At 41.0% G+C, this 26,647-nt stretch overlaps 1 protein-coding gene across 1 annotated transcript in view; it reads left to right on the forward strand.

Annotated features, from left to right (window-relative positions):
* Positions 1 to 26,647, forward strand: part of adgrb1a (adhesion G protein-coupled receptor B1a) — a gene marked incomplete at both ends in the record, with an annotated part of 145,802 nt that overhangs the window by 81,803 nt on the left and 37,352 nt on the right. The window contains 4 exons of the mRNA XM_080038830.1: positions 2,117 to 2,192; positions 6,157 to 6,259; positions 6,363 to 6,406; positions 14,960 to 15,086. Coding sequence (XP_079894956.1) covers positions 2,117 to 2,192; positions 6,157 to 6,259; positions 6,363 to 6,406; positions 14,960 to 15,086 — 350 coding nt within the window. The remainder of the gene's footprint in view (positions 1 to 2,116; positions 2,193 to 6,156; positions 6,260 to 6,362; positions 6,407 to 14,959; positions 15,087 to 26,647) is intronic.

Raw genomic sequence — 26,647 nt, forward strand, 5'->3', positions numbered from 1 at the left:
TTTGGCACTTTTCACCCCCTTCCCATCTTTTCACCCCCTTCCCGATCAGACCTGCAAAAAATTGCAACTTATCTTTTAACATTTTGCAGTATTGCACACCAGTATGTAATATATTTAAAATAAAAAGTATATGATTTGGAACATAGGGTAAGTTTCAGAGTTAATGCTTATGTCATTAAATGTAGCGTTGCCTGCTCATTACTTATGTGAAGCCATGTGAGTATACATGACTTCATGCATGTGCATGTTCACACTAGGCAAACAAATATTAAGTGCATACATTAAACAAACCAATGTAATGGACACTATGAAGTGTTTGAGTTCTCCCACACAGATACATGACTTTTTGAATGTCTGGTAAAAGTCCCCCGAAGGGTTTGCTCATGTCGAATTGCACAGACAATCTGGCTGAGCATATAGGATGGGCCAGCCAAAGAGAGGATGAGCTGGACACATAATACAGTCTTGCTTGGTTCCCCTCTGATGCCCACGGGAGCTCAGCTGTGGCATTCTGCCTGGCACACACCCTGGCGTGCTCTGGGGCTGCTATGTAGTGAGCTGGAGCAGAAGAACTGCATGTCTTCAGATGGCCACAGCAGATGGAGTTGTGTGTTTTTTTCTGCCTTTGACACTGCAGCCTGAAAGAGAAGGTCTTCTCCTTGCCCCTGGGCCTGCCTCTGCCTTCATGGAGGCCAGCACTCATGGTTTAACACATTTATTTCTACTAACTGTTAAAACATATATTATTTTTATTTTTGTTCTATTAGACAGTTTTGGAAAGAATGGAGCCTACTGTAAATTTAGATTTTAGATATATAATAATAAGCAAGGTACTTTGACTGACATGAGGGAAAAGGGAGGTGACCGGCCGCAAAGAAAGTGACTAGAAAGAAATAAAGCCTGTGCTGTGCACTGCTGTTCTGGCACACACACACATACACACACACGCTGATTACAGTATCATGATTGGCACAGTCATTTTAGTCTTTGCAAAGCAGATTTGTGTGCAAAGCGTTTCATGGTAATATGTGTGTGTTTTTCTGATGACTGAGCTTTATCTCAGGGTGTTGCCATTGAGTGTTGTGATTCCCCGAGTCGGGAAAACTTGTGGGAGCTCTATGCATGGTTGAAGTTGGCATGTGAATACCTACACTCCTCCACATTGAATCCTTCTAGAAATACCAACGTTTGAGGTGAAAAGTGCTTACACACATTTCACCAGTGTTGACACCAGGTTGTTTTTTTGTAGCAGCAGAGAAAAGGATACCTTAACAAACACTCTTAAAAGTGTCCATATCCTCCATATCTGAATAGTACTAGTACTCAAAATGTAGAAGGGCTCCAACCAAACACTAACACATATCTGGCCTCCATCCATCTTTTCCCTCCTGCTTAAATACATGGCCATCTTGGTTTGACCAAACAGGCCTTTCTTCTTCTTCTTCTTCTTCTTCTTCTTCTTCTTCTTCTTCTTCTTCTTCTTCTTCTTCTTCTTCTTCTTCTTCTTCTTCTTCTTCTTCTTCTTCTTCTTCTTCTTCTTCTTCTTCTTCTTCTTCTTCTTCTTCTTCTTCTTCTTCTTCTTCTTCTTCTTCTTCTTCTTCTTCTTCTTCTTCTTCTTCTTCTTCTTCTTCTTCTTCTTCTTCTTCTTCTTGCTATAGGAACAACAACATCTCTGTATTAAACTGTTCTTTCATAAACAACAAAATAGACCTCAGGTTTTGTAAACAAGGGATTCAGTCAACAAAACAGTGAAAAAATGGTTTCTCTCAAGTTACAAAAAAGATACTTGCTGAGAGAGAGAGAGAGAGAGAGAGAGTGTGTGTGTGCGTGTGTGTGAGACACCGTTAAGCAGTGGAAAAGTTAACGTTTATAGCTGACTAGTCATGTAGGCCAATTGTAGTGTAAAGAGCAGTTAGGGGCTGGAGACAGCATGGCTGACCTGCATCCTCCTCCGTGATAACACACACTGAGCCACTGGAACCCTCCTGTCTCATCTAACTCCCTGCTCTCTGTCTGTGTGTGTGTGTGTGTGTGTGTGTGTGTGTGTGTGTGTGTGTGTGTGTGTGTGTGTGTGTGTGTGTGTGTGTGTGTGTGTGTGTGGTGTGTTCCTCCACAGACACTGATGAGTCCTCCACCTTTGTAACCGGCATCGTGTTGTACAGAAACCTGGGCAGCATCCTCACTCTGCAGAGGTAAGTGTGTAACAGACAGTGTTTGGGTCTGGTCATGAAGCTCCATCAATACCAGGCACATTTCAACATGCATAATCCAACAGGGAAGCTGAGAAATGTGTTAAATTAGTCCGTTTGTTTTTTGTCAAGCGTCCTTGGGAATACAGTCATGTGTTTCCTTGTCTTATCCACAGCTACATGTTAGGTTTGGTAAGGTTAAGTCACGAGAAAGACTCCACAAAAACTCTTGTTTGAGATTGGGCACAACATCTAGTCATGGTTAAAAAAAAACATTGCAGATTAAAAAGACGACGCACATTCTTGAAGTCCAATGTGAAAGTCCCACCATGTGTCAGTCCATCCACCCTGACCTACGTCATGGCAGCTTAGACGTTTTCCAGTCAACACCAGTCCTTGAAAATTATTGAAGCAGCGTTTTCCAACCAGAATTGAGGAAGATTCTTATGGAGTGTTCACAACAGACACATTTTTTGCGAGTCTTTTTCATATACAAATTCACGCAAATGGTGCGGCGCGTTGGACGTGATCTGCGGAAAAATGCACGTGAGTTGAAAATATCGAACTCAAGCGAGTTGTTCGGCTTTCATTTTACAGCTGCACTGTAATGCATGTTGTACTTACAAACTGTTGCTGGCTGTTATGGATGGTCACAGCAGAGTCAGGGCATTTCACATCAGCACTGCAGTCAATGAGTCCCAGTTCAATGGAATGCAGGATTGGATGCAGACACTAGCAGTAGGGGGCCTTCATGTACGTATGTCTTTGATATCCATGAGAAAAAGGGATTTCACAGGGGGGGAGGTTGATGTTGCTACTCACATGATAACTAACATACATATTAACACAGCGGTGTACATGTATCACTTTCGTTTTTTGTGTGTGTGCACACTGTCTTTTAACAATATGTTCATTGACTTTATCCTTAAGGCCAGGACACACCGGCCCGATAATCGCCGTCGTAGAGTCGGGAGGGGTCGGGGACACAAATCTGTTTGGTGTGTGCCGTGAAATCGGTCATAGTAGATGTCGTCGGGCTTCTTTTGGGCGGCGGACAGTCTTTCAGTTGGAGCAATTTGATTTGTGGAGGGCTAGCGAATCAGTGAAGCCCGGAAGTGTGGCGGGTAGCTCAAACAGCTAACAACAGTTAGCCATCGTTTTAATGTGTTTGTTTGTTTCGTTCAGCGAGTACTCACATGCATCAACCCTTGTTGACTGCTCGACACCATGCTCGACACTCTCTGGCAACTGGTCTAGTTTGGGATGCACTGGGTTTGTTTTGATTTTGTTGCCCTTTTTCTCTTTTGCATGCTAGCTGCCTTTTCCTGCTCTATTCTCTCCTTCTCCGGAGTGTCAGTGAGGATACAGACGAAGATTTTCTTTTGTTATTGGGTTCCTTTTCTGGCTGCAGCCTTTGGATAACATGTGACAACCAACCCCCCCAGAAATGAGACGACCAAGACCAACTGGAATTTCTTGCTAGCATCAAGGCCAACAACCATCTGACAACTAATTAGCTTGTTAACAACAATCTAAACTATAGTTTACCCTTCACACTTTTTTAGGGCAACAAGTGTTTTGTTATACACCCATTATGTAAAAGCCTAGAAGAAAAATACTGAGAAGCTAAATATTTTCAATTTGACATGAAAAACACAAACAGTCCTCTCACCTCAAATTCAGCAGTCTAACTCCAAGGAAGACTATGTAGGTATTTTTTTATTTTTTAACTTTTATTTATACAGGTAAATCCCATTGAGACCAGAGACTCTTTTGCAAGGGAGACCTGTCCTCATTCCCACGTTATCATTCACCAACACATCCATACAATGCTAGCAGGCTTACTATGGACATTCACACTAATAGTATCATAAGAAGAAAAAAAAGTATATCTACACATACAGTACATCAAAAAGTGTTTTGTGTACACTTAAATGCATGCAGACTTCTGTGAGAAGCAGCCTGTTATCTGTGCCTGTGGTTGCCGTGGTGAGGAGCTCTCCATTATGATAATGTGGTAAAAAAAAAGCACATAATGGACTGGTACCAACACAGACAGAGGGGAAATGATGCCAGTCCACCCACATGTTAGTTGTGAATCTTTGGATGGCTTGCTGCTCTCTCTCTCCATATATTCCATAGCTTATCTCCTCACTTAAGTTCTGTTTTTTATCCTTTTTGTCAGTTTGATTTCCCCCTCAAGGGAAAAGAAGATGGCTTTGAGGAAGGAGAATGGATGACATAAACATTTAAGTTGACTGATTGTGTTTTTTGGATATGGTGGGAGGGGGCGTAGAGAGAAGACGGTGATGGTGGTGTGAGCAAGTGAGAAACAGAGCATGGGCTGTTGAACATGTTTGGCCGACTGGAAGCTGTTGCTGTCAGTAGCCTATACTTCCAGTAGCAATTGGCCTCTCTTTTTCCCCCTGATTGTCTCTTTCCACATGATTGATAGTACCTGTGAGAAGCAGAAAATTGCAATGAATACTAAACAGGGAAAGGAGAATGTTAAATAGAATGCCCCCCCCCCCCCCTAAAAACATGTATAGAAGATAAGCCATTGGAAAACATTGTGCACTTCAGATTGTAGGAAAAGAAATCTTAGACTCTTTTTAAGGTTTACTTAGCCGACTGTTAGTTTCAAATGTATCGAATTAAAGCTGGGGTATATGATTTCTGATTGGTCAACATGTGCGGTACACTTTGACCAGGCTCCGATTCTCCGTTCTTATTGGCTGTTGGGACTGTCCATTCACTTTGGCACCGACGTTGTTGGTTTAGAGCGTGTCAGGGAGGGACCAAACGGAACGAGTGGAGGGGTTGAGGTATTTGGATTCAAATCTCTATCCCAACTGCTATTTTCTCCCCAAATCATATACCCCAGCTTTAAATGCTTAGACATTGTGTGACCTTGACTAAACTAAGAGCAACGACAGGAATGTCTATCTTTCCTTTTAGATCTCAGTTTGTGAGACATGTTGCCCTGTATAGGAACTTCTGTTTGCCATTGCTTGCAATTAAAGTCTTTACTCCAAAATTATATCCCAAGCTATTTAGCCACACACAGGGCTCTAGCAAAGGCAATGTACTGTAGTATGTCAGTTGCTTAGTCGAGCAATCCACCGCCTTTGTCAAAAGTGAATATATCTGCCACGCTTTTGACTTGACAGCTAGCCCCACCATGAGGAACCCAAATATCTCAGCTACTCACTTTTCTTTTTTTAGATATTTTTTTTGGCATTTTCAAGCTTTATTTGACAGTATGGAGAAAACAGAGTTAAGATGGGGAGACAGAGAGAAAGGGGGGATGACCTGCAGTAAAGGTCCACGGGTCAGATCTGAACTTGCGACCACTGCAACGGAGGCCGGAGCCAATATGGTACACGCTCTATCCACTACGCCACCAGAGCGCCCCATCTCAGCTACTCTTTAATCAATAACAATGACATCTGATTCTAGATATTCAAGCCCAATGGATGGGTCCCTGTGTCCTGCAGGTGGTTTCTGAGACAGCACTGTTTTTTTTTTTACTTATCATGAAAAATACCCCCATCCATCTACAAATGGATTTTAACATTTGGTAGGTTACAGACATTCATGGTTCCCGAATGATGTATCTTAAAGGACTGTGTTGATCCCCTAACCTTTGGAGTAAACCCACTGACCCGTTGACATCTCTGGCTTAGAGTCAAAAAAGAAAATACATTTAATTGTATGGTTTGCCATTACATGTTGTACAGCTTTGGTCCCTATGGGTGTCAACGTCTGACCTCATTCAGTGACGTATAGCCGATAATAGACCAGATACATTTTTACAAAACAATGATATTCTTTGTTTGCAGACGATGCACCCCTAAAGACTTGGGGGATCCTTTGACTTTTAATCCAGCACCATCATGAAGTCCATATTTTGATGTATCCAACATTTTAGCATTTTTAGCATACTGTTTTTCTTTCTCCCCTATAGAAACAGCACAGTCCTGAACTCCAAGGTTTTGTCAGTGACCATGAGGCCGTCCCCTGCCTCCCTCTCTGCTCCACTGGCCATAGAGTTCTCTCACCTCTATAACGTGAGTCACGTTCTTTAAAACTATTTCCGACATGAAGCTATTGTGGTATATATATCTTTTTCTTTTACTGCTTTTACTTTTTTCTCTGTTCCCCATGCATTAGAGCACCATCAACCAGACCTGTATATCCTGGGATGAGAGTGACAGGTGAGATCCACTATATTTTTCTTAGCTGAACTAAAATACTATTGATTGTATTATGGAAAATAGGACCCATGCTTTCTGGGAGCTTGTCCCATATTACGCACTCAGTATCGGAATATTTCAGCCTCTATGACTCTTTTTTTAATTGATCTTATTTGGATTTTCTAACTATGGAAGTGTAGTACACTGGAGAACCCCTCCCATGCTTCTGAAAGCTAATATTCAGCTACATTACTAGCCATCCATCCATCTTTCCACTCACCATCCATACATCCATCCATACATCTATTCACAGAAGATAACTCATTGGCATATTCCCATTAAATAGGCTGAGAACTTGATGCTCCCCACAAGACAAACCCCTTTGACATCCATGACCCTTTGACTTTCTAAGTTGCATTCGATCCCTTCTACTCAGTAGAGTGTAAGAATTAAATAGACAACGTCAATTGAAGTGTTTTATGTGCAGTTCAATTTGTGCTCCAGCCCATTTTGAAAATGCTCCTGAATTGGATGGTAATTTGACTTGTGTTCCATTCACCTCTTTTATAGCATTGGTTGTAATGATCATTGCGACCTTTAGAGGCCACTCGTCGGCATGTGTTATTACAAGTGCAGTGCCCGTAGGAAGCAGTAGCTTATGCATGCTTAAATGTAACCCGTCTATCAAAGTGTATGTAATTTCTTTGATATTTGTTGCGCCATATAATCCTCTATTCTTTATGGGCAAAATGGTAATTGCAGCAGCAGCATTTATCTTTGCAAACAAAATGAAGGGAATTTTTACATCTTACATAGTATTTAGCTCATTTAGGTGTTAGTTTCTAACAAATTAAAAACATTCTGTGTAAGCGATCATGTTAACATTCATCGGTAGCAGAGCTGAAATTAGCGTCACTGCCGCGGCTGTGTTTAACTATACATTAACTCTATAACAGTGAAAATAGCTTAACGTGCGATCTTTAACACTAAAGCAGACAGGTTGGAGGAGTTGGTGATGTCTGTGGAAAGGTTTAAGAACGTTTTGTTTGGAAAGTTGGGTCCATTGAATGAGGAAGTAACACCAGGCTGTGTCGGTCTGCTGTGTGTGTCCCGCTTGTAAATTCATGCTTTGGTCGCAGCGGCCAATCAAATCAGAGGGAGGCGGGGTTTAGCCGGAGACAACTTCATGCCCGTCGTTACTGTGGCCTTCAGTGCGCGCATGTATTTGTCGCCAGCATGATATAAATATGATAACTTCTACATATTTGGTCCAAAAAACCTCACAATCAATCAAGGATGCACACCTTCGTGCCGTGCGCAAGCAATATCCGGAAGCTCAGGCAGATCTGACTAACAGTCCGAGTGATATGCGAGCCACAGGAACACAGACACACACACAGACAGACAGACGTTTCTTGCTTTATAGATATATTAATATAACAACATATTAGTAAACCTAAATGTGGTATAAAGCACATAAGCTATAGTTCCTGGTACTCTGAAAGTTCAATGGCTGGCCACAGCATTTTGTATCTTGCCCCAGTGAGCGGTGTGAGTGTGTTGGACAGTTTTGCTTCCCTTCAAACTCTAAACCCACACCGTCACTTGCTACCACCCTGATGCAGCATGTGGAAAATGAAAAGTGTCGCTCATAGTGTGCCTCCTTCTCCCAGCCCACTCACACGTCAACATGTAGAAGAGAGAGCAGTTCAGAGTTTTACCAAAGAGAGAGTGACCAACATTATGAACAGTTAGGTTTTAATGCTTCTGTGACCAGATTAAAAGCATTCACTCATTTAAATTTTTGCTCCTAAATCCCATATTTGTTTTGGACAAGAACATATTAAGAGCGTTTTGGAGCATGAGCATTGGGTGAGGAACAGAGAGAGGAAGAAAGACAGAGGCAAACATGTTCCTCTCTTTTCTGCAATGCAAGTCTGGGCATTAGCATTTAGATGGGAGCATACACTTGAGTGAAAGATAGGAGAAGCAGAGCATGCATGGCCTCAGTCAAGGGCTGGAGAGAAGTTTTGCTTTGCACATATAGACCTGGACCAAGATAAAGACTGAGACATACTGAAACACATAAAATCTTGACGGCTGATTTAAGAAAAAAGCTCTGAGTAAATGTGGAGAAATGAAATAGATGTTGTATGAACCAGCCTCCACTAACAATGGAACAGTTTAAAAAAGGGTTTAATAATGTTGGGAACTTGCAACAATGTCCAGATTCCTTCCCTCTTAATTGCTACCAGTTGTGTTCTGTACAATGGCCTACAGTAAACTCTTAAATTGAACTTTAAAATCCCCCAACTGAAGATGAAACAAGGCCCTTGCTTTAACCGTGGAGTCAGTGGTTCTATAGCACACGTGTTTGATACTTGAACTGTTGTTGTCAAAATCAGTAAATATCTCCTCACGACCTGTTACCTGCCTTTACTGTTAGTGCGCTCCAAAAAATGCAGTGTTAATTAACCTAGGCTCTGTAAATGGGTAATGTAAACAAAGCTGGCCATCATATCTAGCAACATGCCCGTTTAGGTGGTCTAGGCTGTGCATTGACACATGAGGAGATATTCACTGATTTTGACATAAAGTGATTTCATCAACAAGCATTTTACAGAATCGCTGACAACATTGTGTTGGCCTGGACTTAGGTTAGACGACATCCTTTATGAGCCTGAGCCGCATTTTTTTGCGTGCGACAATTTACATTACATTATTTCACTATCATGTTGAAAGCCGTTTTAATTAAAATTGTGACCATGGACACATTATGGAAAATTGTCCATGTTTTTGAGGATTTTGACATTGACGTTGACACCTTTGGAATCTCACCACCATTGACTGGTAGGAGAGACAACATAGCAGGAGAGACACAGACAGAACAATCTCTCTGTGGTTGGGTGTGTAGAGGGGGTGGGGGGGGGGACATATTCTATGCAAAATTAAAATCCATCTTGGACAGCAGCTATGATTAATGAGTTAATATTTGGGAGAGAAATTGGAAAGTGAGGAAGTGTCCTTGTCATGTTGATAAGAGCTGTGAGGCAGCCTGGGCCTCGACTCACACAGGGCTTCAGTCTCCTTACATCAATAACACACTCAGAGCACTACTGAGTTTGGTGTGTGATAGAACTGTCTGGGTAAGACATACTCTTATCTCATGCACTATAAATACTTACATCAATATTATATACAGTATATATATATACAACTGTATATCAGTTCATATGTGTAGTTTATCATTTTATTTTTACCAGTTGCATTACAAAAAGTCAGCGACCATTTTTCATTCCATTGTGTAAAATGCTTCTCAACAATTGGTCTAGATAGGTCAACCCAGCATAGCAATAGATGACCGCTAAAGGGAATTTCATTAACAGTCCCCACGCCCTGTTTCACTTCTACACTGCAGCCTAAATTAATACATAGTTTTTTTTTAAACTTCTAAACTTTGACCACAAAGGGATGGGTAATACCTTAGATAACTATTAACAAACATGTAAAGGATATTCCTGCTGGACTATAATCTTTCAGCATAGTGTTAACTTGAATATAAGCATTCTTCCTACCATTGTGTATATAGTATAAACTGAGCCCCTATTTCTACCTGCCATGATCAGTGTTCCGACTTGTCATGTAGTTGAAAACAAACAAGATGTAAATGCAGCTTGAGATGCAGTCAAACACATTACACACAATTGTAATATAATCAAATAATCCACGCCTCAGCCCCTCACTTTTTAAGGACAAATAGTTGACCAGACAGCTACATCAATTTTGGAAAGTCTCAAAGTGCCCATATGCTGTGCATATGTAATGATGATGCTATAAGTTACATTAGCTAAGTTAGGAAGGCTAAGCTAAAGGGGCCTACATACAGTATGTCTTATATACTGATAGTTAGCCTGTAAGTCAGAGCAACTCATAGCCTGTGTTTGGATATTGTACTATGTGCTGATAGACTACTTTTCATCCACGTGGCCAGTTCTTGGCAGAGGACTCTGTCTCATGCTGCGCTGCTGGACCAGCACCTCAATTATCCAATTAGACACTGGGCTAAGACTGTGTGCCGGCCACTGTGTGCTTTACACACATACTTTAACATGTCTGCAGGCCAATGCGGGCTTCACACACACACACACACGCGCACGCACGCACACACACAGTCACACACACACACACACCTAAACATTTCAGCCATACTGAGAAACTGCAAACTGAGTCTTAATACAGTATATTGGATTTATGTAAGAGGTGATGTACTAATGTCAGCATTGAGTCACCTACTGGGGCTAACACACACAAACACACACACACACACACACACACACATACACACACACACACACACACACACACACACACACACACACACGCACACACGCACACACACGCACGCACGCACACACACGCACGCACATGCATGCATGCACACCCACACTGTTAAGGTTGTTGCTGTCTGTCATCGTACAGACTGGTCGAAAATGGATGGTAAAAAACCTAAATGAAAACAACAAATGCAAAGGCTCCCATGTATGGCACCAACATCTCAACCAAAATGAACCTCTATAGGAGAGTTTGGATCCATGTGTTAGACAAAGCTCTTCACCACCATCATCAAAACACCAAATAGAAGAATGTTGCTTATCGTCCCATTCGGCTGCATTGTCTTACAGTTGTAATATGGCTCTTTCAAAATTGTAGTTGCGATACTTAATTTGTCTTTTTTCATAGTAAGTTTGTTTTCCCAGAATATTTCCTGCAGAGGAATGTAATGCAACAGTGACTATAGGAAAATCATTTGTTAAATTGTGTTTGCAGTTTAAACTGACCTGCTGTGCACTGACTGGGTCAAGGTTAATAGTGTTACAATTCATAGACATTCATGAATAGTACCTGGACCAACCTGGGGCCTGTTTCCGTAGCTGGTTTTGAGGCAACCCAGAGTTTGTTCGCTCTGAGTTAGTGGAAACTCTGGGTTTTCCGTTTCAGGTAGCAGGTTCAGCGCAACCGAGAGTCAGTTACTGCGGCAACATACGCCATGGGTCTATAACCTGTCAGATAGGTGGTTAGACCTACCCTGAGTTTGTTTTCACTTTACGCTGCAGCTCCGACTGAAGAAAGAGTCACTGTTACAACGCGACCCTGTACAGTTTGAAGCAAAATCACTCCATAGAAATCTCCATCTGGATGTTTTTATCATTTCCTGAGGATTTTACGTTTGATCGATAATTTATCTGATCAGTAGCCTTGTTCTCAGCCCTCGGTCCGTTCATATAGGCGGCCACCTTACACATCGTGACATGCTCTACATTCAGATTAATAAACCTATTGTATTGCATTTCATTATTTTTTTTATTAACAGGAATTTTCTAACATCTGTGTCACTGAACAGATTTCTGTCAGGTTGAAATGTAATTCTGCTGCTGCACGCGATCGTTACTGTTCACTTGTATGATCCAAAAGTCACAGACGAGCCTCGTTAAATAGCCTAATATGAATATAGAAATTATATAATTTAAACTGTGACCACTTGAGGAAAATGGATTTGGTTATAAATCCATCAGGCTCTACAATGGAAACTGTCATCTAATTTGTCTGACATTAACCCGTTCAGACCCGCATTTTTGTATTTCACTCAAGGAGCGACAGTCCATTTACTGCACAGTATTATAGCTTGCCTAGCATATTAAATAGTTCATATTATACAGTGAATATAAAACACTTTCAACAATGTTGTGCCGCACCAGCTCAGGCTAATACTTTTGCTGCTGCTGATGTGCGTAACTTTTTTAAATAGACTATTGCTTCTCATACGGAAGCGTAAGGATTCTTGACAAAAAAATGTTTTGCCATGTTTTTCCTGAATTGCCCAGCCGAGGTGATTAGATCAGTTATGAGATAATATCCCTGTTAATTCTTCTCCATACCATAAGCTCATTCGTTAGTATTTTTTAACTCTAGAGGGAGGAATAGAGATTTGTTTTCTTATTAAGAAGTGGGAGGATCAAGCATTTGTTTCTTCTGTTTCCATGGTGAATCATGTTATCAGCGATCCATTGACGATGGCTTTTACACACACGATCAACCCAGAGTGAACACGCTCAGAATTGACTGACCCAACGCTGATCCACTGTTCTGAAACCGATAACCCAGAGTTGCTCATCCAAGAGTTAGTCAACTCAGAGTGCACTCAAGTCAATTCATCAATTTGACATAACTGCATGGTGGACTGTGAGGGTTAAGTTAGACTGATGACCCTGGATGCTAATGCTAAATCTGAACCACTGAAAAGAGAGAGATTTCTTTTTAAGTCTCTTTTCGACAATCAACATGTGGTGACTTCCATATCCCATATCACTGCTGTGTCACCCCTATATAAAACATATATATTTTTTTTTTGGTATTTTTAATGCTTTATTGATAGTGCAGAGAGACAGAGATGAAATGGGGGCAGGGAGGGGAATGACATGCAGAGAACGACCCGGGCTGGATTCTAACCCGGGTCTGCTGTGAAGAGGACTGCTTTTATCAAGGCCTGTTAAATGAAGATGGATTCCATGACGATGGGATGGGTACACGTTTGAGTTCAAATCTGCAGCATGCTGTTCAATCAAGTCAATGTAAACTCAAGTCAATTCATCAATGAATTATCAATATACTTGTTGACTGAATAATCAACGGATCAATCAATAGTGTAGAAAGTGTTCTGTAGCTGCCTCATTCATAACACTTTGACTTTTCATCAATTTGAATTATTTGCTTCATTTCTCTGTTCAGTGAAGCAGAGTCATGTCAGGCCAGTGTCAGTGTGTCAGATAGAGTGTTTTTGACTAATAGTGAGAGGAGTCAACGAACGAACCTTTATATCAACAGTATTTCAAAATGCATTCATTCACCAAAACATCCTTAACCACCTGAGTCTTCCTTTACAAAGTGAGTTGTTGTCATGTACTGCTGTGTGGCTTTCAAGCAGATTGAAGTCATACGTTTCTTCTTTTTTTAATTTTTTAATTTATTTTTACTTTTGAGTGATTGATTGATTCAATTTATTTCAGACATACCAAAACATAAATAAAAATGCAAAACAAAATGAAAAGAATGAAAATACAATAAATAAACAAAAATTATGTTTAAATTATTTCACAAAAAAGAAAAAAGAAAACAATTGACATGTATTGATATGATATGCCTGAAAAGGATTCGGAAGAAGTATGAAGTTATTTAATGAGTGGTTTCCGAAAGATCAGCTCTGTCCTCATTCCATGTTATCAGCTAATGTAACACTCACTGTATAATATGTACTAGCTGTAACTGTGTCACTTAAAAGTCCTGTCCACCAGGAAATAAAAAATGGAAATGTATGAAATATTAAGAAGCACATAAACAAAACCTATGTCAATTCAAAATTACACAATGTCATAGTTGTGAATTATATAATCGTTGGTTAATTTTGTCAGAAATTTAAACTCACAATTTATGAAACATTACGAAACAGTTTTGTGGTTTGGACTATTATCAAATATGAGATGAGTCAAACTAATGATTAGTATATTAAAATATCATGGTATATTATATAACTATGACTACGATCAATATTGTAAATAAGAAACTGTTCTTAATGTCTTATCTGGAAAAATAGGTTAAATACAAAAATAAAAAGATAAAGAATGTTGAATTATTACTAAATAATTATAACTAAGAAGGTTACAAGAAATATTTGACCTTAAAACCATCTCTAACTTTCCCTCATCATTTCATTTTGTAGGACAGTTATGCGCTTCCAGTAGCCTACATTATCAGAAGACATTTCAAATAGACATTCGCAACAGCACTAGTAGTCTTTGAAAAATTCTCTAATGCTTAAATGCTGATTCTTAAATATTTTAATATTGCCCCTGTAAAGCACTTTGAACTTTGCATTTAAGATTGGATTTTCACAATAAAGCAAACTTAGCCTAGCATCAAACTGGTCAACCTAAATGGAATGACGCCATTATTAATGTGGTTTTTATTTATCGTATTTATTATGATTTGATCTATAGTCTGCTGGTTTAATTGACTGTTGCCATGAAAGCAGGACTCACTGGGACTAAATGAATTTTAAATGCTTTGACTGAGAGAAAATAAATAAATAAGAGTGGTCTTATCGGTAGAGCTGGGAGAAATGTTTGCAATTATTGTTTTGCAATTTTTTAATTAGGCTATTACTAGGCCTACATAGAAATAATAATAAAATAATTGGTTAATAATAGGCTAATAACAAAAGGCTAATAACAAAAGGCTAATACTAATATTAGCGTGTGTGTGTATGTGCCCCGGCAGAGATCAGCCTCCGTTCAATCCTCTATCTCTGCGTCTCTCTCCTGGCTGAGATGTGAAGTGGATTTAACAACCGGTGGAACGCGCTGGGATTTGAACCGCTATCTTTTTGCTTTTTGCCGGGGTCGTCTCTCTATATTCACCGCATCGCTTCTGCGTGTGTGTGTGTTTGTGTGTGTGTGTCTGTCTGCGCGCGCCTGTGTGTGTGTGTGTGTTTGCGTGTGTGTGTGTTTTCCTCCCGTGCAGCTCGTCTCTGCTGGGATCGTGGTCTGCCAGGGGCTGCAAAGCCGTGCTAGTCGACTCATTCAGAACCAAATGCGTGTGTGACAGACTGTCCACCTTCGCCATTTTAGCACGGCTCAATCCCGAAATGGTAAGTCCGACAAACCTCCTCCCTTGACTTGGTTGACGCTAAAGCTATCGGAGACGGTGTGTGTGTGTTTTTTTTTGTGTGGGGCTTGTTCTGTAAATGCATCAGCTGTTTTTTTTCTCCTCTCCTCCAAAGGGCGTCATTGTCATTGCATATCAACAGATCCTCCCTCTCTCTCTCCCCCTCCTTTCCTCGCTGTCTCGACATGCCAAAGCCATGCTGCTAAACGTTGTCAAATGGGAAAAGGGTTTTTATTTTTTTTTATTTTTTACCTCCTTTATATTGCACCTAGAAGGAGACCAGCTTATGTTCTATTATGAGGAAATGCACAGTATAGCAGTGTGCTAACCTGGGCATTAAAATGGTGGTGATCACTGTCAGATGTAGCCTACTGATTATTATTCCTACATGACATAGTGACTGGGATTCAAGATCATGTTCCAGCTGATGATCAAACCTGCATGCACCTTCCCCCCCTCCCCTTCACCGTTCTTATTCAACACCAATTCTTCTTCATATATTAGCATATTTTAACATATTACACTGTGGGTGTCTCCATGGTAACCAGGCCAGATGGAGAAGGTACTGTATGGCGGGCCAAAGATAAGCTATATTTCAATAAGACTACAGTTCCCCTTACACACAGCGAGCCAGCAGTCTATATGTGACCATGTTAGATAGCACAGTGCTATCTCACTGACTCAAACCTGCCCCAGTTTATGGTGGAAAGGGCAGCAGCAGCGTCTTTGTGTGGGGATTTTTCAGTCTGATTAGTTATTATTAGACTAGAAAATTGCCTCAGAAGCAGTTTGCTCACTAGTTGCCCTGACAACAGTATTGGGCAGCAAAGGCTTTTCTTAAAGACATAGCTGTTCATCCTTTAGGCCATGGAAACAGTCTGGTGTATTACCACCTTGGCTCAATGGTGTTTGATTAGGTTTGTTCAATGTGTGTGTGTGTGTGTGTGTGTGTGTGTGCGTGTGTGTGTGTGCGTGTGTGTGTGTGTGCGAGTGTGTGAGTGTGTGAAGGTGCTGTAAGCGCTGATGGCCTCCTCAGCCATAAAGATGCCAGTAGCCCTCATCATGCTGACAGGCTGCAGTGGTGCTGTGTGTGGGCCCTTTGTGTTGGGACCATTAGCTGGAGTAGTCCACTGACACAGGGTTGATACCTGACCATTTAAAGGAATAAAGGAATAGTACAACATTTTAGGAAATACTCTTTGGGCTACATCCACTAGTATGTAAGTATGGATTGCGTGCGCTAAGAGATCCACAATTTCCGGCAAAATAGCGCCCGCAATCTGCTCCATTTTAGCACAGTATCCACTAAGGGATTTGCACTATACCAGCCCTAACACGCCCACAACGTTTGTCAGCTGGGCACAGTTTGCCCTCGTTTAGCGTTTACGTGAGTGAGCAGACAGGCCCCTCGCTAAGGGGGAAACACCTTTACAGTTGTCCCGGGACAACAAAAACAAACTTCTCTTACAAGAAAAGAGAGAAAGACGAAGACGCTGCTTTGCTTTGGTCTGTTATTTTAAAAAACAAGGATATTCTCATCCTGTTTCTGTGCTGCCCGGCGACATGTTAATGGCGATATGTTTTTCTGTCATTTGCACCGGTTTAGCTGCAGCAAAAGCAGCGCAATCCTTTAGTGGATGTGGCCCTTTAAGTGCAAAGCTGGAGTCAGGACTAGCCTGGCACCGCCCGCCTTTCTACTTCCGCTCAATTTTCATTTCCCTTCAGTGGTCAGTCTGGTTCTGCGGTATATTCTTGGGTTTTTCTCAGCCAAATTTTTGGCGGTCCAATCAGCGAACAGAGGGAGTGTCTCAGAAGCCGGTCCATGACATACGTCACGACCAAACGTTTGGCGATTGGTTGGCAGATCCAGAGTGGCAATGGGCACATCCAATAGTTTTAAACTTCATCAGACACCCGCCTTCAAGTGAGTGAACGTTTGTCAATTGAGTGATTCCAGACCTTCTGTACAAATGAAATTAAGTACCATGGTCTGGTGGGACCAGGCTAAGTCAGGACATGGTTAGGCCCGAATAATAAGTTAGCCTTGCTCCAACTTATTTCTGCCATAATGTCTAAATCTTATTGGCTCCACCAGCTATTCTGGGGTTGTCTGTATAATTTATTTTTCAAAATTAGTGAATATCTCCTTACGATATATACTACCTGTGTGTGTGTGTGTATTTGTGAAGAAAGAAAGATTCCGTTGTTAATACACAGCATAGGCTCCGTAAAACGGGCATGTTTCTAGCTACGATTGGGCCCCCTTTGTTTACATACCTGTTTACAGAGCCTGTTTCTTTCAGCACAGACATGGTATAGCAGATTGGACAAAATATAATTTTGAAAAAAAACATTTTTCCACAATCATGCGGGCCTGACTTTTAGCATGCTGCATTGTTTGTTTAATGTACACACACAGTATTGGGAGTTGCTGGAACCAGTTCTTGACTAAATGCAGTAGAGGCTACATCTGTCTATTTCTTTTGTTATATCATGGGTGAGCATGGTTGCTGGCATTACTCTCTATTCATTTCTCATCATACCTTACTTGTCAACTTTACCAGGACGAGAAAACTCAGAGAAACTGCACACACCCACTTATAGTTCCACAGTGCAACATCAACACTGTGTGGTTGTAGGGATGCAGGAATACCATACCCACAGAACTAAGGAACATTACATCGCTCAAATCCTTCTCAAAAGCTATAAAAAACGGGTTACTGACAAATCAAATATGCGTCCATAATAATCTGGGATAGTGTGTTTGTCTAGTGTGTTTACTAATTGTGTTTGTGTCTGAGTTTATGCTCCTTGTCTGTATGCTCCTTATTTGTGCTGATGTGTTTTTGTCTGCATTCATGCCACTTGTATGCTCCTTGTCTGTGCTTTTTGTCTTTCTTTAAATGCTTATGTGTTTTAACGTGCACAGACAGATAAAAGTGCATGAACACATAGTTCATGCACATTTGTCTGTGTCTGTATGCTACTTGCTTCATGTTTTTCACACATCACCAAGCTGTTATGTGTTGGAAAAATTATTGTGTCATTTTACTTGTCTGTGCTTGTGTCATTTTGTTTTTGTGCTCATGTGTTGTATTTTTGTAGTTTTCTTTATGTTTATTTTAAGCTATCTACCTACAGGGACTACAGGTGAAATTAGCCTGCATGGCTAAACCTGGCACATTTACATGTTGAACTTTGGTGCTCATGTTTATCAATGTGCACTGTCCCTTCTAAATAAAGAAATCTAAAATGTAGTTGTTTTAAGGTGTATGTTGGAGTTGTTACTTTTTATAAAGCCAGGCTAGCTGTTTGTTTCCAACTGATTCCAGCTTGTATGCTTAACTTGTCAAAGCATGTGTTGTCTCCAGCATTCAGAGAACACGCATGCGACTGATATTAATCTTGTATATTCTTTTCTTGGACAGAAGTTTAATCTTCAATTGAAAATTGATAATAATGGTTACGGCTGGTGTTATAGTTGTTGTTGCTGTTGTCAAGTAAAAGAAAGTGAATCAGTAGATCAATCAACACTGAAAGCAAGGCACAGTGGCAGACTTGAGGCTGTTCTCTAGCACAGAGCATAAGTTCAGTCAACACACCGACAAGCTACAAGCTAGTGCCTAATGCAAAGACAATAGAACAGGGGTGCCCACACTTTTTCAGCTTGTGAGCTAGTATAAAAATTGAAAACATATATTTATTTAAACATATATTGATCATTCTTTATATGTACAATATAAGTTGATGTACCTAACTGCATGAACCCATATTGTCAGGCCCGCCTCAACCTGCCATTAGGCCCTGGGGCTCAGAGGTTGCATAGGCTCCCTGAGTGGCCGTCTTACAACACAAAGTATGCAATATTTGTTTTGATTAATAAACAAATCATTTTAAGGTAATACAGTATTTCTCATGGGAATTTGGGATACTTTGGTGGGGACTCAGGACCTTCTAAGGGGGTCCGGGAGCACGCCCCCCGGAAGAAATTTGTTAACCTTTTAAAGTAAAATGTATCAATCTTGTGCATTTTGAGAAGAAAACTAATAAATCAGCTGTGTCCTATGTGAGCTATTTAGTACTATTTTCTGGAATAATTTGGAGACACAGAATAACCAAAAAGGCAGAAAGAAAAAATGTACAGGTTTAAAGAATCTCTCTGTGAAGTCTTCGTTTTTTTTTCCAATACAGTATAGCTCAATATAGGCCACTGATCTCTGTATGCCCCCCCCCCCCCCCCTACAAAGGTTAGTGGCCTATAATGAGCCAGTCATTTGTTTATTTTTTAAACAACGTTGTTCGGGGCCTTCAAAGATTAGGAGCCTATATTGAGCCAAGAAAAATATTTATTTTATTTTATTTTTTATTCATTAATTTTTTTAAGAATACCATGCGACCTACCCACAATTCCCATTACGTCGATCGCGATCTACCAGTTGATCACGATCGACGTAATGGGCACCCATGCAATAGAACAACAAGGAGGGCTGAGCGTCGACCCCCGACAAGCTCGGTGTGAGACTGTGTGGCTCCCCCCGAGCCACTGTGTTTAAATACCCGTTTACAGAGCCTAGGCTGTGTATAAACACCCGGCTGATTTTGACAAAAAGTGTCCTGGATTACAATGACTGAGTATGCCTTTAATCGGTCCTTTAGCTTCTCAATACATCAAGGATTTATTGATGTATTGAGAATTATTGTGAATAATGTTATTATCATTAATAACATTATTCACTATAGTTTGAAGTTGTTTTCTCCTTTATCTTATCTGTAAAATGTCAGCATACACAATCTGTTCATCACATTTTCCAGAAGCCCAGGGTGATGTTAAATTCTATGATTTTTATCAAAACATATTTAATATCCTGTGACAAGATAGAAGATACAAGACAAATAGGTCCATGACATTTCATGTATGACGAATGTGCTTTTTACATTTAGTATGAAACAATAGCTGCCTACTGTCTGTTGATCAGACAATAGTCTGTTTAGTAGTATGTTTCAGCTCTAGTTTCACTAAAATGAGCGCCATGATGGGTTGGTCTGGACATTAACCGTTTATGAATATTAAATGGACATCATCATGGTTCATTTTAAGATGTTTTGTCGATGCACCATATTTAATTTTTTACAAACACTGGTGCCTACCAGGGGCAGAAGCCTAATGACATAAGTGACCTTTCTTCGTTGACATTTGAGCTTTTTGAATGTCATGAACCATCCCCCTGATGTTTGGTTCACTTTGGGTGATCCCTCAACTGATCCTTAAGCAAGATGTTAGCATACTTACACTAAGCTAAGATAATACACCACCTAAACATCAGCTTTTTAGCATTGTCGTTGTTAGCATGCTGCTATATTAATCTTATACATCAGCATACAGCACGTGGGATTGCTTTGGACTGTTTGTCTTGCTCAGATACAGTTGAGTGTGTGAAATGTGAATATGGGCTAAGAAGAGTGAATGTGCTAGGTTTGCATGTGCACAGCTGTGTTGTAGTGTCTGGAGGCTTCACACGCCCCCAGAGAAGCTAAAGTGTGCCGGCTGCTTTTTTGCTCAGAAATGAAGGGAAAGGCTATTCCTCTCTGTTTTCATTTGGCCGTCCCTTTCCCCACATCTCATTATGTTGTGACTTGTGAGTCAGCCATTACTACCATGCTAATTCTTCTCTTAGCATGGTAGCTTTTATGGCCCAGCCGCTCTGTCTGCAGCTAGCCTGCTACAGCCCCAGCATGATAAACAGCCCAGCCATGTGTTTGTCTCTATGTCTGCCCCCTCGCTCTCCTCTTACTCCTCTCCTTCTCTCCTCCTTTAGCCCTTAGTCATTCCATCACACCATCCTTCATGCTCTGCCTCTCTCCCTCTGATTACTACATGCTTTACTCTTGCTTCCGCCCCTTGTGTCTATTGTTCAGTTTACTGCATTGCTTTCAGAAGGAAAAGCAGAGAAGAAAGGGGAAAGGCAAAAAACCCAAACCCGGACGCAGTTATCTGCCACTTCCTGACCTGTGTGTGTGTGTGTGTGTGTGTGTGTGTGTGTGTGTGTGTGTGTGTGTGTGTGTGTGTGTGTGTGTGTGTGTGTGTGTGTGTGTGTGTGTGTGTGTGTGTGTGTGTGTGTGTGTGTGTTTGTGTGTGTGTGGAGAGGTGAGAGAATTAATCAACATCCTTGTATAATTTTGGATGTGTAAGTGTGTGTGTACGCCTTTTTCTTCAGTTTGAATGTGCTGTTAAGAGCCTGTAGATGCAGTGACTAAGCGTGTTAGTCCACAATCTGAAGTTAACAAATAAGCAAAGATGAATAACTGAGGTGTGCATGGCTTCAAGCCGCACTAGTGTCGGCGTACAAGTTTACTGTAGAATAGTACGCTAGGTAAATAGACATGTCTGTTTAATCTATTTAGCGGCACCCAAATATCTACGGTAGTCTTGATGAGAGGGGCAACTGAAGCTGTTCTATGTGGCTCTGCTGAAGTGTAGACCAGTATCCGATGGTAGCCATAAAGACTATGAAACTAAGAAAGACTCTCCCAGAGCATCATTGGAAAGCTAATACTATTTTTAGCATCAAACCTAAAGACAAGAAACCATCGATAATGGATTAAATTTGGACATGAAGTAAATCAATATTGGATATAACACCAAGAGTATGAATTTAAGTCCCTGGAAAAGAAGCACAAGTGACAGGCTAGATAACACAGCTTCTGTAAGGGCTACGAGCGCACTGAAGACAGCAGTGGAACGACACCCACTTAAGCTTTCCGTAGCCGACACAGGTAAAAATGTACAGAAAAAAATTAAATAATCAATCAATCACTTTGATTGTTTTACGGCCCTGGCTCCACGGGACTGAACACAGCCATACCAGCTGGAGGGACCAGTTGACGGGCCATTCCCAACTTACTGTATTCACATGTTCCACTTCAAGAGCAAAATCTATCAGATAGTAAACATAGTATGTTATTGAGAGTGGCTCAATGAAACATATTATGCTTTGAAAAGCTCCAGGAAAGGTTTTAAGTCTTACCGTTTTAGCTCAGGTAACATTTTAGCCTAACGGTATCCAACGTTCTTTTTAATGGCAACCGTCCCACACTTACACAACACCTAATCTCTTCTTTTAGAATATATAAGAAAAGTGAGATGGACACAAGGGGAGCGCTCACCTTGCTCCAGCAGCCACACTGACCAGGCTGCCTGCTGCAGTGTCTGCAGACGTACTCTTTCATTTGTTTTAAATCAGCCTTGTGAGCGCATTGACGCCATTAAAGGTTCAGTAAGCGGAATGGTCAGTTTAGATAACTTCCTGTCAGTGACTGCAGTTAGCAGTCCCCTCCCTCGTCCCCACGTCACCACATTAATGCACTGTGGTCTTCAAACAGCGAGTTATCTAGCATCATCTCAGATCCATAAGTGTGATAAAACCTGATAAAAACCATCAAAACAGACATTGGGAAGGATTTTAACCTGCTCCGCCATTGTAGATGCATAAACATTCACCCATCTGTCGCTCTGTGCTGGCACCGGCAGTGAGACGGGTGCTGGTTAGCGTTCTCTCTTCTGATAGGTTATCAGTAGTGGGATCCCCAAAAAGTGTATTTGCCGATTACATGCAGAGCGGGTGACTGAGAGATCGGCCTTATGAAACGCGCACACTATATAAGTGATCACTGAATAAAGAGCAATTTAACACTTATATTAACATAAATACATTGCTTACTTCGCCTTCAATCGTACGACCGATTATTGGTGGACCCCTCATTTTGAGTACACTACACATACAAGGCATTTGAAAGAAGTAGACATATTGTAAACAAAGCACTAATGAAACAAAGTAGCCATGCTTACCACATCCTGCTCTATATTTAACATGCAGTGATGATATTGACCCGCTGTGCTGTGGCACAGAGAATCATTTGACCTCAGAGAAGTTCACTGTGGAAACCAATTTGTGCTGTGTTCCTCCAGATGAGGGGTTATCTCAGCTCTGCATATGGATCTCTCTCAATTACCCTGTTGAGTAAATACATTTATGTTGCAACTGAAAATGATTCAGTGATGATTCATTCTGTGGTTATTTTCTCTGTTTTATCATAAAAAAATAAGTAAAAAAATGCCCAAAGAAGATGCCATTAAAACCAAAAGATATGCAGTTTACAATGATATTTAACAGCAAAAGGCAGCACTATTTATATTTGACTTAGTGAAACCAGGTGAATAAAGCAGTTGATCAATAAGCTGTTTGAATTAAACAACAGTAGATATTCTTACATGTTCTGTTCTCGTTAATCACAAGCCTCACTCACTAGGAAGCATGACTTTTCTTTGATTGCTATTTGGATCAGTACTTTTTTTTTTATCATCCAGCCTATCCATTTCCATATCTATTATTATATCAGTGCAACTTGTCACTGTTAAAGGTGGGGTAAGCCATTATGGTGAATTTCCAGGCCGTTATGTGAGTGTTCTGAAAGAAAATTTGGTGTTAATTAATACACAGCCTAGGCTCTGTAAATGTGCATGTTTACATGCTATGGTGGATTTTGACAACAAACATTCTCCAGAATTGCTTACCCCGCCTTTAATATCTAGGCAGTAGCTTGATCTGTTGTGTTTGTGGAGGTGATGATATTCGGTGGCCCTCCTCAGTGTGTGTAGGTGTGTGTGTGTGTGTTTGTGTGTGTGTGCGAGTGCTTGCTTTCGTGTGTGTGTGTAATAATCAAGCCCCAACCACAGCGAGTTCTATCAGCATTCAATGCGGAAGTGACACAAATTGCAGTTGCATTGGGTGGCCACTAAGGGCAGGTTTCACCTGTTGACTCCTATGTTAAATATGCTCTTTTCACAGGATTATTTTGGTGTAAAAAGGTCATATCTCCATGACAACACAGATGGGGTGATTTTTTTTCTAGCAGGCTAGTTTTTATTATATTGGAGTTTAAAATGTATGAATAATTAGGGGCGCGGCCTCTTGAGTGACAGCTACCCGCCCGTTGGTCCCAAGCCCCAACCTCAGCGATTTTTACCAGCATCCAATAAGGAAGTGACCAAAACTGTTGTAGACCGGAAGGGCCACCAAGACTGAGCAATTTTTCTTATTCTTATTAAACCTATTTACTAGCCTGGCATTCCCAGGCCTGCCACTAGGCGCTGGCAAATTAAATTTGCTGCGCCTGTTGGTCTGGCCACGCTCCGTTGAAGCTTTATCAAGAAGACCAGAAATCTGGGTCTCACGTTTCAATTGGTTCGATCTAATATAAACGAACGGGGCTTACGTCACCTTGTGCATCGCTCTGATTGGTTGTAGTGCTATCCAACTGCGTGCAGTGGCATTTGAAATGCACGAGTAGGAGCCGCCCCTTGAGTTGGAAATTACTATTGATCGTGGCCAGACCCTCTATTGTTCAAGATATCAGGGTATGGATTTCCAGGCTACCTATTTACAGCCTGGTCCACAAAACCATTTTAGTCTGTATGTTTAGGTCATATCTCCATGATAACACTGAGGGGGTGAATTTTTTTGGACCACTCTAGTTTTTATTCTTTTGGAGGTTAAAATGTATTGGCGCAATCTCTCGAGTGACAGCTCTCCGCCCGTTGTCCCTCACTTTGCCTCGGAGGTATAGGTCAGCTAGATGGGCGTATCTCCCTCCCCCCGACGTGAGGCGGAGTAAAAATCTCACAAGATGGCGACGCGCACAAACCAGGATTATTGGATGCCGTGTGAATAACTGAGGTCAGCCCGGATGCTACATCCATATTATTTACTATCTATGGTAATAATGCAGTCTGGGGGCGCACTGGGTAAAAATCTTTAAAATATATATAATGCAGTCTGGCCACCTTGTTTTCAGACAGTAGTCCCTTGGTCCGCTGCGTGAGGCAACCAGCCCAGCTCTGTGATTGGCTGAGGGGAGGAAGCTAAAGTCTGCCCGTTCTAAGCAGACGCCCCTGCGCTCCACTGCACTCCTAATCTTTCTCTTCTCCCCCTTTCGCTTTTAGAGAAGCAACTGACTGCAGTGCAGATTAATCAGAGGGATTTAATTAACTTGGCCCCGGCACACACATCAAACCTGGAGACAAGACAGGCTATAAACTCAGCCAATTATCTCCTGCTCTACAACTCCCTCCGGTCCACTCCCCCCCTCACCACCAACTGCTAAAATCCCATTTGGTTTAACTGCCCCCTCATTCTACCTGGCTATAAGGCCACAGTGTTAAGGATGGACTGTGGTAACTCACTGATATCTCGCTATTTTCGTCCAACCAATCTGACTGCTATCAGACCATGAGGGCGTTATCAGCTCCACACATTGGTCCCATACATATGGTCCATTATACTGTTATACACATACTGGCAGGTTTTAGGAAGGCTGTGTTATTACCCATTCTCACGCTAAAATTGTGTGATCACGCTAGCAAATCATGTTTGTTTGGTCTCTTTCTGATAGCGGACAGCTACAATATGCATTATGGGTGTTTCCGGCAGACATAATAATATCTTTATTTATATAGCACCTTTAAAAACAATGGTTTACAAAGTGCTTTAACAAAATACATACGACTTGCTCGTATGTATTTTGTATTACAATCAAATAAATACATAGGCCTACTAATATACAAAAACACACATACAAAAAGACAAATACTCATATACACACAACAAACCAAACGAGATTAATAGGTGCTAGGGTGAAAAGACATTGAGGAAGAGAATAAAAAGACATGATATGGTGCGTTCGACTTGCTGTTTAGATTAATAACTGTTGTGGCTTAAATGTAGGAAATGAACCAACCACTTTACTTTTACTTTCCATAGGTTGAGCAGCTTTTGAAGTTGTATGAATCCAGAGTAGGCTACACTGGTGGGTTTGAAATCGGACTATTATGCTCTGAAGCCAGTATAACAACTTCAGGTTCCATGATCTTTCCACACTGAAGAGTGGTTCAGGTTCAAATACCATGGCAGATATTTGACATCATGTGTTCAACACATTCAATAGAGGATACATTCACATAGTACTATTTTTATTTTTCATTTTAGTGCCAACCTCAGGTTTTGAATTTGTTAAATACTTGTTTGTGTGTGTGTGACACTCGTTATACAGGTGAAATATTTCTTGTTTCCGTTGTGAAGATTAGAGAAATGTGTTGGGATAAAGTCCTATGGAATTAAACAACCATATCATACACATGTAGGCTAAGTGTTGTAAATAAGAAAAATGGCATTGAAGAAATCCCAGGAAAAAATAAATCATTTTGAATGACTTTGCCTTTATTTTGTGATTAATATGAAACCGAAATCTGACTGGCAGCAGCAAAGGCAAGCAGGTGCTACCATGTTACAGTGTAGCCATTGCAACCGACACAACGCTGTAACATGGGGATATAGCTTTTAGCTGTCAGTTTTCTAGAATTGGAAAGAAGGTCAGTCCTTCATCATATGCATGTTTATGTAACGGTAGCATCACTGGGTAGGTTTGCTTGTGTGTGTGTGTGTGTGTGTGTGTGTGTGAGTGTTTATGCTGATTTGCGGTAATGTGGTT

The sequence above is a fragment of the Ammodytes marinus genome (assembly GCF_949987685.1).
Source record: "Ammodytes marinus genome assembly, chromosome: 13".
Taxonomy (NCBI): domain Eukaryota; kingdom Metazoa; phylum Chordata; class Actinopteri; order Uranoscopiformes; family Ammodytidae; genus Ammodytes; species Ammodytes marinus.